This window comes from Paroedura picta, chromosome 2, assembly GCF_049243985.1.
Source record: "Paroedura picta isolate Pp20150507F chromosome 2, Ppicta_v3.0, whole genome shotgun sequence".
In the NCBI taxonomy this organism is placed as follows: domain Eukaryota; kingdom Metazoa; phylum Chordata; class Lepidosauria; order Squamata; family Gekkonidae; genus Paroedura; species Paroedura picta.
In genome coordinates, this window is record NC_135370.1 from 161085106 (window position 1) to 161100264 (window position 15159).

The 15159-nt window shown below is 43.4% G+C and overlaps 1 protein-coding gene across 4 annotated transcripts in view; it reads left to right on the plus strand.

Annotated features, from left to right (window-relative positions):
• PPP4R4 (protein phosphatase 4 regulatory subunit 4) overlaps positions 1-15159 on the plus strand; it is a 118719-nt gene that overhangs the window by 49490 nt on the left and 54070 nt on the right. For 2 of the 4 annotated variants that reach the window (XM_077323560.1, XM_077323562.1), the window contains exons 3-4: positions 1091-1202; positions 13979-14126. In XM_077323560.1, coding sequence (XP_077179675.1) covers positions 1091-1202; positions 13979-14126 — 260 coding nt within the window. The remainder of the gene's footprint in view (positions 1-1090; positions 1203-13978; positions 14127-15159) is intronic. The other 2 variants (XM_077323561.1, XM_077323563.1) reach the window with 1 other exon arrangement.

Below are 15159 nucleotides of genomic sequence, written 5' to 3' on the forward strand. Positions count from 1 at the left end.
TAGATAGGCTTTTATCATAGAAAGAGCATTCTCTTCCGTAAAACCATATCATATTAGAAATTACAATGTTTAATTTGCCAGAGCACTAATTGTAGGCCTGTGCATTGGGAAGGGGATGCGATTCTCTTCTCAGTTATTTAATTCACAGACGAAAATAAAGTCATGCCAAGTTGCATCTTCCCCACTTTCCCTTCCTCCCAGCGGTCTCTTCCAAGCCTAGGAAAATAGATTCCCAGAGCTGTGTGGCCTGACTAGAGTAATAGCTATGTGGTTTGGCAGCCTGCACTGGGAGAGGGGGAAGAGGGTGAAATTTGTCCCTTTTCCATCAGCAGAATTGCTCTGACAAAAAAGGCACACAGAGTGATTTCGCCAGACTGCCCATGGGTCCCACATAGGTTATCAACCTTCAGGTAGGACCTGGGTATCTCCTGGAATTACAACTGATCTCCAGATATCAGTCCCCCTGGCTGCTTTCATACCCCACTAAGGCCCTTCCCCTTCTCAAACCTTGTACTTCTCAGGCTCCACCTCCAGGAATTTCCCAACCTAGAGTTGGCAGCCCTATGATCAACTTTCCCATGGTCAGAAATGGCAGCTGAGGGGAGAGGGGAAACAAGGAATATCTGAAATGATTATCTCCTCCTGCTGATGAATTGCTGGATCCATCCCCCTCTTTCGTTGCTTGTCATATCGAAAAGACAAAATTGGTTGTAATGATGGTGTTGAATGAAATTGCCTGCTGGAGCCTTGTGATGCTAGTTGAATGATTGATTCAGCATTATCCTCAGCTTAGTACTTCCCTCTATTCCCTGCCTCATCAATAAGTAAAGTTTCTAACAGTGTCTTACTTTTTAAAAGAGAATGCATCGCTATTACAGCATCATCACTGTTTATATTCTGCTTTGCTACCCCTTTGCTAGTTAATTTAATCTGAATTTCTGTTTAAGGGCGTTTTTTACTTTCAAAGCAATACATCAGTGTGATTTCTAAACTTTCCCATGTTGCAAATATGAGCAGTAGCTATTAATCTTTTTGTTAAAACTGATCTGACTATAAAATGTTTAAACAACTGTGTTTTTTGTTTGGTAAGTTCTGGTCAGGATATCCAGGGAACAAGTGTGGTCGCAAATCTTCCAGTCTTGATGCGACAGAATCCTGCGGAGACGCTTCGAAGAGTTCTGCCAAAAGTGAGAGTAAGTTTGGTATGATTTATTTTGAATTATTTCTTTTGTGTTGATTTAATATATATATATATGTGTGTGTGTGTGTGTGTATGTATATGTATATGTATAACCTCTCACATCACAGTCATGGCAGTGACAAAGCTCCCAATGGTCAATAATGAAAGTAACCAAAGAACAAAATGACATTGAAAGTATATATTTATTAGAACAATGTGAATTACTTATTTATGGTACGATAAGAAGTTGAATCCAATGGTGCCTTTAAGTTCGGGGGGGAAGGGCATCCGTGATATCCATGAACACACATACAGTTTTAGAGACCTTGTATAGAGTCATACCATTGGCCTATTAAAATCAGTATTGTCTGACCAATGGTATGAATCTATAAATAAAATGAATGAATGAATGAATGAATGAATGAATGAATGAATGAATGAATGAATGAATGAGGGTCCTGGCCTGTCCATTTTATTTGGTCTTTTGGGGAAGAAGTAATGCCTCATATTGTTGTTGTTTTTAAAGAAGTACTCAGTGATCGTAGAGGATGCTGATGTACTTTTAAACTATTTGTCTGTCTTCTGGAGTCTTATTGATGGTCAATAAAAATGGTCCCTCTATGCCTTTCATGTTTCTAGAGACTTACATTAAACACTGGAGATATAAATACCCACCGCCAATAATCCAGACAACTGAGAGTCTTACAAGCTTATAAGCATTTGAATGTCTGGCATATAGACAACCATTGAGCATGGACATATTTTAAGATATTTGGAAACCCTTTATAGATGCTTATCTGTAGACTTGCCACTAATGTTACATTTGTTTTATATTTTTTATTTGGCTTTGGGGTAAAATAAAATCTAATTAAAAATTGTCAGTATTTTCTACTCTGAATGGCAATGGCTATCCAGTGATTTCAGGAAGAGGTCTTTCATATCACCAACTAGTTGACCCTCTTAACTGCAGATTCTGTAGGATTGAACTTGGAACGTTCAGTATGCAAAGCAAATGCTCTGTTGTAGTATTATTGTTTTATTTAGTACATTTTTCTCTTTCCGTCCTAAGGATTTTTTTCTCTCCTCTGTTTGATTCTCACAACAATGTAAGGTTGGCAAGGCTAAGAAAGTGTGACTGGCCCCAGGACATCCAGTGACCTTCATAGGATGCCATGGAATTTGAATCTAGATCTCCAGTTCCAAGTCTGGCACATTAATCACTGTGCCACGCAGGCTGCCTACCACTAAACCACGACACCCGTTTTCTTCCATTTGAGATGGAGCTCTTGATGCTGCATCTCATGCTGTTCCTGATTGTTCCCTGATAATCCAGGAACAATGCTAGATACCACAGTGGAATTTCTAGGAGCCATGCCGACCTGGTACCTGGGATATGTCAAGCTCTTATTTGCTAGATACCACAATGGAATTTCTAGCAGCCATGCCGACCTGGTACCTGGGATATGTTAAGCTCTTATTTTGGGAAAAACCAGAGAAGCTGATAGGATTTCTATGTAATAAGATTCAGTGGGTTTTTTTCCATTTAAATTGCTGGGGTGTGGGGCTCCAATTCTGCCTAGGCCCATGGCATGGGAGGAGATTTGTTTAAATGTTTTCCGCAAGGGCAATTTTTCTGATTTGAAAAACCCTCTGGAGATGCCACTTGCCTGTTTAGGACAAGTATAAAAGTTATATTATTGTGTAATTAGATACTGAAGTCCAAAGCTGCCATTCCAAGAAAAATGGGCTGTCATTGGTGTGGCTGCCAGGTGGCACGGTGGCCAGTGAGGGAGGGCTTCATGGGGTAGGAGCAGCGTGGTCGGTGGGCAGGTGACGGAACTGCGGCGCGGTCGGCGGCGAGGTAGTCTGTGGGCAGGCGGCTGCCAGTGGTGGGCAGTCCCCGTGGAGGGTTTCTCGCGGCCATGGGTTCCGGGGAGGCATGGTGTCCGGTGGCACAGGGCCTTGCGGAGGAGGAGCAGCATGCTTGGCGGCCGTGTGCCAGAGCAGTGGCATGTTGGGCGGCTAGGCAGCATGTGGTTCGGTGGGTGGGTGAGGCTGCCCGTCCCCGTGGACGCTGTGGCACTGGAGTGGCTGCTGGGGCACTGAGCAGTCTGTGGGGGAAGGCCTGGCAGCCCAGGAACAGCGACCTTCCCGGCACAGGAGCGTCTGCTGGCAAAGCTGGGTAGGCGGTTCAGGTGCGTGCGCTGGAGGTGGTTGCTCTAGGGGCCGGCCCAATCTTTACTCACGTGGGTGGAATTGCAGGCTGTACACTGGACAAGTGTCCCAGCAAGCCTCTACTCACAGGGGCTTTTCACAAATATTACTCAGAAAAATGGTTAGGATGAGGGGGAGGGAGTGTAGGCACAATAATTCGCAGCTTAGCAAGGAAAAAATGGTCATTTAAAGCAGCGGTCCCCAATCTTCATCTGGTCGGGGACCGCCTCCAGGGGTGGGGGAGAGCCAGCGGCCCAGCTGCTGCAGTTGCAGTGCATAAACGTGCATGCCCAATTGCTGCGCATGTGCGTTTTGGCCACCAGGGGGCGAAACGTGCATGCGCGGCAGTTCCGCACGTGCGCGTTAGCGTCACTGGCGCGCCGGCTGCCGTGCCGGCTGCCGTGCTGGCCTCTTTCCCCTCCTCTCACTGCAGGGGGGGAAGCAGGCGCGGCCGCTGGTGGCCCGGTACGATGGCCTTTGCGGCCCGGTACTGAGCCGCAGACCGGGGATTGGGGACCCCTGATTTAAAGGGTTGCAGAATTCATGAAATCATGGGTATGATTTAGAATAGCCAACAATATCTTGGCTACCAACACAATGTATGGATAAGAAGCATCTGATTAATGTACTACTAAGTAATAAGGATCCTCCATTCATCGTGATGGTAGACCAGATACTGCTGGCTATTGTAAATTATACTCATGATTTCATGAATTCTGTGGATTATTGGTTCCTACAAGTTTGCCCTCTCATTGGGAAAATGAGGTCCCGGCAGGACCGCAAATGCACACATGCGGACTTGCCGCGCATGTACGTTTGCCCCGCCGGACGCAAACGCGCATGCGCGGCAAGTCTGCGCATGTGCGTTTGTGCCGGGGCTGCCGCGCGTGCGCAGGGCCCTGGGTCGTCCTCTCCCCCCCACCCCGTCACAGCGGTCTGCAGCCGCTGAAAGGTTGCGGACTGCTGGTTTGAAGGGATCAGTGTTGATCCCTGGAGAAGCTCCTCCAGGGATAACTTGGGCTGTCCTGGAACGGCTGGTTCAAACCGACCCCTCCGCACAGCCTGAGTTGAACCAGTGGGGAGGCTTTGCTCTGTGGATCAGCTGCTTGTTGTGCTGTGGAGGAGCAGGTTGAACCAGACCCCACCCAACAGTCCGACAAACAGGTGATCTGTGGAGAGGAGTCTCTCTAACAGATCGACTTGGACTGTGTGAGACTGCAGCTTTACACCCCTCACCCCCACACAACTTAACAAACATCTGATCCCCAGAGAGGCTTCTCTCCGGGGATCAGCTGATTCAGAGAGCAGTTCGGGCACCTGAATCAAAAGCTGAATAGATTCAACTTTTGCTATTCAGTTCATGAATAAAACTAGTAGTGCACGGCTTGGCTAAAAAGTCAGAGGAAAACTTTTTTTTTTTAGTTTTGCTGAACTGAATGCACACCCCTACATGTGACCTACCTCAACCAAGTGTGTGTGTGTCTGTATGTGAGATATCAAGCTTATTTTTATTGGCTGTGGCTCCTCCACCTGCTCTCTTTCTGGGCTTCCTTCTCCACTATAGGTGGAGGTGCTGTCAGGACTTGTTTTCTTATCTAGTGTTAATGGTCTGTGAATACAAGCGGGCTGGAGTGGTTTTTCTAAAAGGGTCTGTCTCTTCTCAAAGATCAGGCATTTTAGTGTCTAAAGAGCTGTATTCCACTAAACACTTACTATAGCAAAAAGAAGAAGAGTTGGTTCTTACATGCTGCTTTTCTCAACCTGAAGGAGTATCAGAGTGGCTTACACTTGCCTTCCTTTTCCTCTCCCTACAACGGACACCCTGTATGGTAGGTGAGGTTGAGAGAGCCCTGATATCACTGCTCAGTCAGAACAGCTTCATCAGTGCCATGGTGAGCCCAAGGTCACCCAGCTGGTTGCATGTGGGGGAGCGCAGAATCGAACCCGGCATGCCAGATTAGAAGTCCGCACTCCTAACCACTACACCAAGCTGGCTCTCTGAAGCACATATCATTAGGAAGCAACTTACAAAAAAAGTTAATGTAGCTAGAAAAAACAAACATAAAGCCATGGTAAGGTAAAGGTAAAGGTATCCCCTGTGCAAGCACCGAGTCATGTCTGTGCCCTCTAGCGTTTTCATGGCAGACTCAATACGGGGTGGTTTGCCAGTGCCTTCCCCAGTCATTACCGTTTACCCCCCAGCAAGCTAGGTACTCATTTTACCTACCTTGGAAGGATGGAAGGCTGAGTCAACCCTGAGCCGGCTGCTGGGATCGAACTCCCAGCCTCATGGGCAGAGCTTTCAGACTGCATGACTGCTGCCTTACCACTCTGCGCCACAAGAGGCTCTTTAAAGCCATGGTAACAAGAGTTAATTTATACTCTGCTGAACATCTCCCCCCCCCACCCGTATGAGGGGTCTGCTAGCATCTGAGACTCATTCCTTTAGCATCCTCTTATGAATGGGCTTTGAGTCTAGTCTAATAAATAAAGACACCCTGCAAGGTAGGTGAGGCTACACCCTGTATGGTAGGTGAGGTTGAGAGAGCCCTCATATTACTGCTCAGTCAGAACAGCTTTATTTTATTTATTTATTTATCATACTTATCAGTGCTGTGGCGAGCCCAAGGTCACCCATCTGGATGCATGTGAGGGATGAGTGGGGAATCAAACCTGGCTCATCAGATTAGATTTCGGTGCTACTAACCACGACATCAAACTCGCTCTTTTGGATTGTAAACTGGGAGTATCCCCTTGGAATTGTGACCATTGTGGAGGATTATACCCCACTTTTCTACCTATTAAGGACTCAAAATGACATACAACATTGTCCTCTTCTCCATTTCACTTCACGACAATCATGTGAGGTAGGTTAGATCGAGAGGATTTGAGTGGTCCAAGGTCACCTAGCAAACTTCCATAGCAGAGAGGGGTTTTGAACCAAAATGCCAGTTTCTGACACTCCAAATATGCTGGTTTTCAGAATGCTTAACTGCCCACACTGGTTTTCCTTCCAAGTCATGCATTACCTAAAAATACTTATTTAATGCATCTAAGGATCTGATTTCCCATGTGCACTGGAACTATTTTAACATTGGAATGACACCCCTGCTCCCTAAATCATAACAAACATCTGCTACCTACCTCAGTCAAATTCAAATCCTGGATATTTCCTCTTCAGTCTGATTGACAGGAAACATTCAAAATGTTGTTTTTGGCTTTCTGCTGTGTGCCTGTCATCCACAAAAGGTTTTAATCAGCTGTTGTTAGTGCCTAGGTATGTGGCCTTCTAGTAAGGAAGCAGTAGGAGTTCTAATGATAATTTGTTCCTCTTTAATTGGTTGAGGATGTATGTGGCATTTGCAATCCTGCTGATTGAAGTTCGGGAACACATCAGAACATTTGTTTGTTGCTGCTTCTTTGATTTAATTTTTGAATAGTGGGCAATTTTCTAATTTAGCCTAAGGCCTCTTTAAGACTGATATTTCCAACACATTTTCCATCCGCCTCTTTCTTCCTGTGTTTCCTTGAATTATTTGATAGATTTTAAAGGTCAACCTTAATAGTGACTGAGGAGGCTTTGGGGGAAGATAAAACCAAGTGAGAAGGAGTAATAATTGTAAGTGCATGCAAAAACCTCTATCATCATTGCTAATAATTTGGGATAATATTCTGCGTGGAATAATGACTCTGTTATTCTTATGTAGTGCAATAGTTACAAATTATGAGGTTCAATTTTCTATTGAAATGGCAGCATGTGTAGGAAAACCAAGTATGCTCATAAACTACAGTTCTTGTATACACAATATGTTTTTGGTAAGAATATTCATTTGGATTGCCAGCTAAGTCACAAGAAGAATGTTAATTTTCCTGTTCTTTTTGCTTCAAATTCACCCTCCTCTCCTTTTACAAAGGTCTTGCAATGTGATGGAAAGATTCACAGACTTTGGGAGAGAGTTTCATATTCCTTAGAAAAAGAGACTGTAGAATTGAGTTGAAGGGCCATTTCATTGCAATATTTGCTGGTACATAGTACTGTGTAGGGGCATAATTCAGATTGGGACCACAGAGCAGCTGGAGAGCGGGCTTGACTCCCCTCCCACGATTTCTCAAATCAAAACTGCCTCCCTGAGCTGTTATTATATCTAGAAGTGTGGGCGGGGGGGAGTCAGACATAGAAAGAGTACCTTTTCTCCTTCATACTTCCAGTACAGCGGTGGTTCTCAACCTTCCTAATGCCACGACCCTTCCTCATGTTGTGGTGATCCCCAGCCATAAAACTATGCAAGTGTTCTTTCACAGAAATTAAACGGAAACTGACCCATCCATGGACTCAATGACAGTGATGAAGTAAGTACATTCTCCTTAGTGTGGAGGTGGGGCATGGGAGGTTTGTTTATTAAATTTATAACCCAGCCAGCTGGCTTGGTTTGGTGCCTAGGGCTGGGGCTGTGTTTGGGCCCTACAATGACTCTGCGGAAAGACCTGTTCATGGCTCTCCCAGTGTCTCAGGAGGAAGAATGCCAGTATTTCTGGTCCTTCTACTTGATTGTACATCATAACAAAGGAAAGAGCAAGTCTGTCACATGACTTTGTAGGTCTAGAAAGACTTTCCCTAGGAGTACAATAGTTAATTGCTCCAATAAAACTCCATTAAGACTTGCAAGGCACATTCCCATTTGTTGTTCCTGTTGGTCAGTGCCAGTACTGAACGTGACTCATTCATTATAAAAGGGAGAAGGAGCTCACCTAACACCATCTTTATGACTGGCATCTTATTGAGTCAGGTGTCAGTTCTTGCACATCTTAGCTAGGCTGGGGATTCCTAATCCTTGACTGGAATTACCTGGAGAAAAGGTCTCCTTTTAGTATGACTCTGCACTCTACTGTCTCACTTTGCTTCCTGTGCTGCTTCCACAAGAATTGGAAGAGATTCTGAACTACGCAAAGGAAACCGTGACGTTTCATCAGAACCTTCTACCCGGCATTAAAGTGGCAGGGGGCAGAGGAAACAGTCAAGCTTTGAGACTTGGCAGCAGAGGCACCCTGGAACTATTTGGCACTTGCCTCCGGCTTTGGCACCTGTGACAAATGTCTTATGGTACCTAATTGGGAAGACAGTCCTTATTCTGGTTTCCTTCCTATCGCTAGTCAGCCAGCTGGTATGTGGGAAGAGACTGGAAGGACAAGTTTAATGTGCATTGAACCCAGGCACACAAACTGGAAGATTGCTTCTGCTGCCTTGGAATCCATGCAAGTACCTTCAAACTGTTGTGACAAAGTGGTTTCAGAGGTGCACGGAAGCACTCCAGAGTCTTTAAAGCTATCATATTGTAAGCAATCTTCATTAGCTTGTTTCTCCAGAGGCTCTGGTTTTGTGTGCAATGCGGGTTTGAAGAGGTTTAGGAGTGTGTGATTTTGTTCCTGCTACATTTATGAAGAGTTAAATGCCAGTTGTTTTTGTGCGGATGAAGCCTGAGTTAAATTCTTAGTATTACTGAATTTCTGAAGTCTGGTTTATTAACTGACCAGGGCCCCTCTTCCTGCTGTCTCCCCAGTTGCCAACCCTGTGGCTCAGTCCATTCACAATGTTATTTTTTGAGGTGCTTGACCCCTTCGTGTTCTGTGGGCTAATGATGAAAGTATTGTGTGTCCTTATTTTTCCCCTAGGATACTTTTCAGTACTATTTGTTCGCTATCCAATAGTTATTCCTTAAAAGTGATCCATTAGAACTCCCGAATGCAAAAAAGCATAAAGCATTTGGATTTTAATTAGTTTTATTTTAAAAGCCAGCAAATTGAACCCACATCCTTTTTAAAAAACAAAACAAAACATTGTTTTTGGGTGTTACAGGCCTGTGACTCATCACCTTTAGTTCTTGGTAGAATAATGGGAAATATTTGTTAGTAGCTGCCAGCTACCGCATTAGTGAGTGCTAATGGAGGCATGGAATTGGGGTCCCTGTAGGTGGGCAGATAGTTGTGAGTTCCTGCATAGTTCAGGGGGTTGGACTAGATGACCCTGGAGGCCCCTTCCAACTCTGTGATTTTATGATTCTAAGTCTGTTTCAATGATTCTTAAGTGTGCATGCACACAAAAGCTTATACCCAGAATTAAACTTTCTTGGTTTCAAAAGCCCCACTAGACTCAAACTTTGTCCTGTATTTTACTCTTTATTCTTCTGGATTCTAGTTTACCATTAATCTGATTATTTTGCCTGCTATTCTTGCTTGTTTTAAAAAGAAGCATATATACACATATATATCAATATCAGAAGACTTTTAATTAGACTGTCTGTTAGGTATGTATGTATGTATGTACATGTAAGGATGTTTAGACATAAGAGAATATAGCAACAGAATAAAGTAACTCATCCTTCCCTACTGTCATGCCTGAGAGGGATCAGCCAAGACTTGTTAGTAGAGTCCGTGATAAAGGAACATCCAGGATTCCAAGGCAGGTGAAAATCTACCATAGTTAAGTTACCTCATTTCAAATCGTGCAGTCTGCAGTCTAAGGTTTCCAGTGCAGCATTATGAGACTAGGTATGCACACCCAATACTGTGAGTTTTTATTCTTATGAAATTGTAGCTTTTATCGTTCCTCTAATGAAATTGCGAGTTGGTTGATCAGCAGTTGAGCAGGTGAAGAGAAATGTGGATGCCTTGTTTTTTGTTTTCTTTATGGACCATTCAGACAACTCACCTTCTCCATCTATGTGGCTATAGCTGAGGCTGCTCTTGAGCTTGTAGGAATACTTTGATTTCAGCAGAGGTTTGTGAAAACAGGTGTCTGGTAGGCTTTCAGTGGTTGCTAGATTAACTGTTGTTTAAGTTTACAGAGAAATGCGCTCAGAGAAGTTGTTGTGAACTGCCTTTGTGGTTATTCTCCCTTGTTGTCTATTAGGGCTGCCAGTAGGTCATTTCAATGGAAAATTTCCACCATCAAACTCTTGCTAGTGATCAGTGGGATATACAGAGAAAAAAAGAACCTTTCCAAGGCAATTGGTACAATAAATTTTATGTATCAATAAATTTTTAAGGACCAACCAAAACGGTTTCTAGATATACTCCGTTTTCACAATTTTTCTTCAGTGCTTGATTCCTTATACTCTTATCAAACAGTTTTTATATATAAATAGGCTCTGTATAACGGAGTATATCTAGAAACCGTTTTGGTGGGTCCTTAAAAAATTATTGACACATAAATTTTATTGTACCAATTGCCTTGGAAAGGTTCTTTTTTTCTCTGTATATGTTTTGAACCTTTCTTCCTTTTTTGTATTGTAATTTCATAGTGATCAGTGGGATGGCAGGGTAAATGGGAGTTGTATGATGCAGTCATATCATTGCTGTCTGAAAAATTTAAAGTGATGGCATTGCATCGCATGCTGTTCTGGGATTTCCCTCCAATCTCTATGGTAAAAAACCTAGAGATCAGAAAGGTGGGAATTCCTAGAGCTTCATGAAATATGGCAATATCATTGTCAGTCAGTCAGTAACCTTTTATTGGCGTAAAAAGTATAAGACATATAAAAATACGGTTTAAAATTTCAACAAAATAATAAAATGGGGTTACATGACCAAACAGATCTTAAAATGATTAAATAAACTATAAGAGATAAAATACAAGGTAGGCAGCATATCAATTTCCAATTCTTCAGCTGAAATAATTTAATGTGATGCCATTCCTGCCTGTCTCTACCCCCCTGCAGCACATGCGCACAATGGCGAGGCCGCTCCAGGGGCCAAGAGAAGGCCGGCTCCCGCCCCCCCCTGCCCTCTGGAGCCTTCTCCCGGCCGCTGGAGCGGCCGGGAGAAGGCGGCGCAGCCCCCCAGAGGACTCACCATGTTGGCTGGCAGTCCAGTCTATGCGGTGATTCCCTGGCCGGGCGAAGCAGCCAAAGGGGAGCCGGCTGCTTGGCTGGGATGGACAGTCGGAGGGGCCAATCAGGAGCCGCTTCACGGCTGCTGTGCCGCGGGGCTGTTTAAAGATAGTATAGGGATGGTTATTGAGATAACATAGCCCAGGATGTTCCAATTCCATTTGTCTTTGGCGGTGCAGTTCTCAGGATCATCCTATTGCCACAAGTGAATGTTGAGACCCCACCATTCTGATTCAATCTAAACAACAGGACAATATCATAGCTTCAGCATCTTTTCACTGCTGGGGGATAGAGCTGCTTTTTTTGTTTATGGTTTTGTTTATAACATCTTTTAAGAAGCAAACAAATAGATTTTGTCATATTTTAGCTCCCAACATGTTAATGGATTTGGAAAGTTGTAGGAATTTTGGATCTTGAATAAAAACTGCAAAGTTTGAAGAAAATTAACTCAGTGATTGATTTGCCAAATGAGGTTTCAGTATTCTTCAGTTGAGCCACTAAAGCTTACAGTGTGGAATTCATGGATGTGAACCCCAAAGGAAGGAAGGGGGCAGGGAGAACATATCTCTATCTTAATTGGAGATGAGCAGATTAATTTGTCTGTTTCACATACAGCCCCCAGTTTCCATTTCTCAATCATTTTTCTAAGACTTCATTCATTCATTGCTTCTCCCACTGGCCAAGTCAGACATGTGAAAGAGATTTTCTTCCCCCCAGTTAAAAAACTGATTTTGAAAAAGAAATGCAGTGTTTGGGGCTGGGGGGAAAGAGTGGAAGGATGGATGAATGGGCATGAATCGTGGATGGGTGAAACACTCAATCCAAACAGTTAGCCATTGGCATGGCCCTGTTGAATAGTATGGCAAGTATAGTCTCAGTAGGAATATCTGGAAAAGGAATTAGTAATATTCTTCTAACTTGGTCCCAATACAATCTGTTGGTCCCAATACAAAAAGCTTGCTGACCCTCTACAGAAAACTTGAAGATACATCTTTATGAAGCCTTCTCCTGGGCAGGGTCTGATAACTTAAAGAGGGGTTGTGGCTGCCTCGAGCCATGAGGAAAGGGTTGTGTACATACTAAATGAAACTCCCTGATTGACAGTGCCTTCTTCCCGCCCACCTCAGCATGCTCAGTGCCACTCAATTTGTTGCATTCTGACATGAAGTCCAGGAATGCACAACCAAGGGAAGCACGAATACTAAAACAGAGTGCAGCTTATGGATAAGATGCTAAAATATATCAAATCACATGGGCAGTATGATGAATATACCCTAATCTACTTGCTTAAAGATAAATACTTCTCTTTCCTTATATCCATGTATTCATTTGGGCAATTCTGGGTTGGCATTTCCCTATTCAGCTGTCATGGCTTTCCATTTTGCATGGAGGAAGTGAACACACTTTTTGCTTGTATAACAGCTGTCAGCAAAATCCATAGGCCATGTTGATTCTCTTGGACGTCATTTTAATTTTGTTCACTGAATTTCCTCCCAGGCACTGGTCTGTCTAAATATCAGCTATCAAAGGAGACTGAGATGCAGAACCTGTTTCCTTTTACGTGATAACTATTGCATACCTTTGAAGGAGCCTGCCAGATATATCGTCGGCTTTCTTTCTGAAAATATTGTAGAAATTAATAAGCATTTAAACTTTCATCTACTGTCTGATTACGCATTTGAGCAGATTTTCTTTACTGTCTGAAAAACAGACTGGATGATTCAATAAAATTAGATTTGGTTATAAATTTTTTTTTGCTACAAATACTTTCTTTATATCAATAATAAAATAGATAGGAAAGTGACAAATTGTCATTTTAGAACTGCTTTTGAGGTCTATAGTACATTTATATTTTTAACTGTGGCATAATACATTGAAATGAGTTCTATTATAGTCACAGATTCATACTCTACATAGGGAAAGATAATAAATTTGCAAGGCTAACAAAATGCTGGGGTTAATAACCAGTACGCTGTATTGTAGTTTATTTCATTCTTTGCTGTACTGATTTTTAATGCCTTTGAATATGTGTCAGTTCTTGAATGGCTAGCCTGGGAAACCCTAAAGCAGGGGTAGTCAACCTGTGGTCCTCCAGATGTCCATGGACTACAATTCCCATGAGCCCCTGCCAGCAAACGCTGGCAGGGGCTCATGGGAATTGTAGTCCATGGACATCTGGAGGACCACAGGTTGACTACCCCTGCCCTAAAGCATGATGTGGTGTCGTGGTTAGAGGGCGGAACCGAACTGGGAAGATGTGAGTTCAAATTCCTACTCAGCATGAAACTTCTTGGGTAAATGTGGGCCAGTCACTTTTGCTCAACCTAACCAATCTCCCAGTATTATTATGAGGATAAAATGGAGGACAGGAAAGAATTCTATATATGCTGTTCTGAGCTCCTTGGAGGAAGGGTTTATTTATGAGGGGAGGGATCAGTTAATAATAGACTGATGTGTTGCAGAGCTGTTGTGTATGCCCCAGAGTTTCTACTCACAGAATCCCTATTACCATGTCTTGCTCCCAAACCTAATCCATCAGTCAATCTTTATTAATACAGTCATGGACCAGCAAACAATTAATCTCTGACAGAGGATTTTTGGCCTGTAATGGTCGAATTTTCTGTAGTGGTTGAGTTTTCCTTTGGTATCTGTGAATCTCATCCTTTTCCTTAAATCTTTTTTTTTTCTGATTACACAGGAGGTCCTGCCTGTTGCAGGGGTGGAAATGCAGTTAACAGCTGCTGTTTCATTTTTGACTATTCTACAAGAGGAGTCAATATCCATCCATACTTACACCCACTCCCTCCTACACATCATTCTACAGAATCTGGAGCACAGAGATGCAGGTCAGGGGCATGACAAGCTGCTGATTTCTTAGCTTTCTATGCTTTTTGGTTTGCTCAGCGACGTACTATTTAAAGCAGTGTATGCACTGAAAAATAAAATAAAATGAACCAGTACTGTGGGCTTGATTGTGCTTGATCAAACACGCATTAGACAGTATTGCTGTTGATTAACTGTAATTTCTTTTCATCTGCATTTAAATCCATTAGAGTATGAAGGGCCTTAGCACGCACTTGATGCCTGTACTCCCATTTCGTCCCGTATTGTTTGGGTTGAGGTCCAGAGACCAATGAATCAGATTCAGGGCAGACCTCCTGCCATCACTGTAGGACTGCCAGCTGCCCTGATTTTGTTGGAACAGTACAAAAGAAAAAGACATGGCCTAGATCAAGAGGCAGCCCGGCAAAGACAGGGAACTGTCTCAAATTGAACTGTTACGGAAAACCTCACTTATCTGGGGGACTTACTGGAGGGGAAAACAGGATGTTCCAAAATAATCAGTAAAAAAATGTATTATTTAAATAAAGCCTTTGTGCTAGATCAGGCTTTCTCAACCAGGGTTTCACAAAATCCTGTGGCTTCTTGACGGCCCTGGAAGATTTTCCTGAATGGATGGGAGTTAATTAATTTTTTATGCATTTAAAATTTTTGTTAAACATTTATCAGGTGATATGATCATATACGGTGTTTACCTGCCCACCCCCCAACTAATGATGGGCTTGGAGGGGGTGGGGAGAAGGGTGTGTACACAGCTATGCTTCCTGACCATATTCTTCATCATTGCGCCACTTCTGGAGTGTCCTAAAAGCTGAAGAATGTTTCAGAGGTTTCTCAATAGTAAAAAAGTTGAGAAAGGCTGTGCTAGATAAATGAACCTAATGTAGGGTACATGAACTAGAGGGGACTCACACAAAGAATTGAGCCAATTGGGTTATTTAGGTCAGTGGTCCCCAACCCCTCTTCCCACCCCCCCCCCCCCCCCGCAGCAGGAAGCTTGCCAGGCCGCAAGCTAATCGGCCGCTTCAGCCGTGGCCG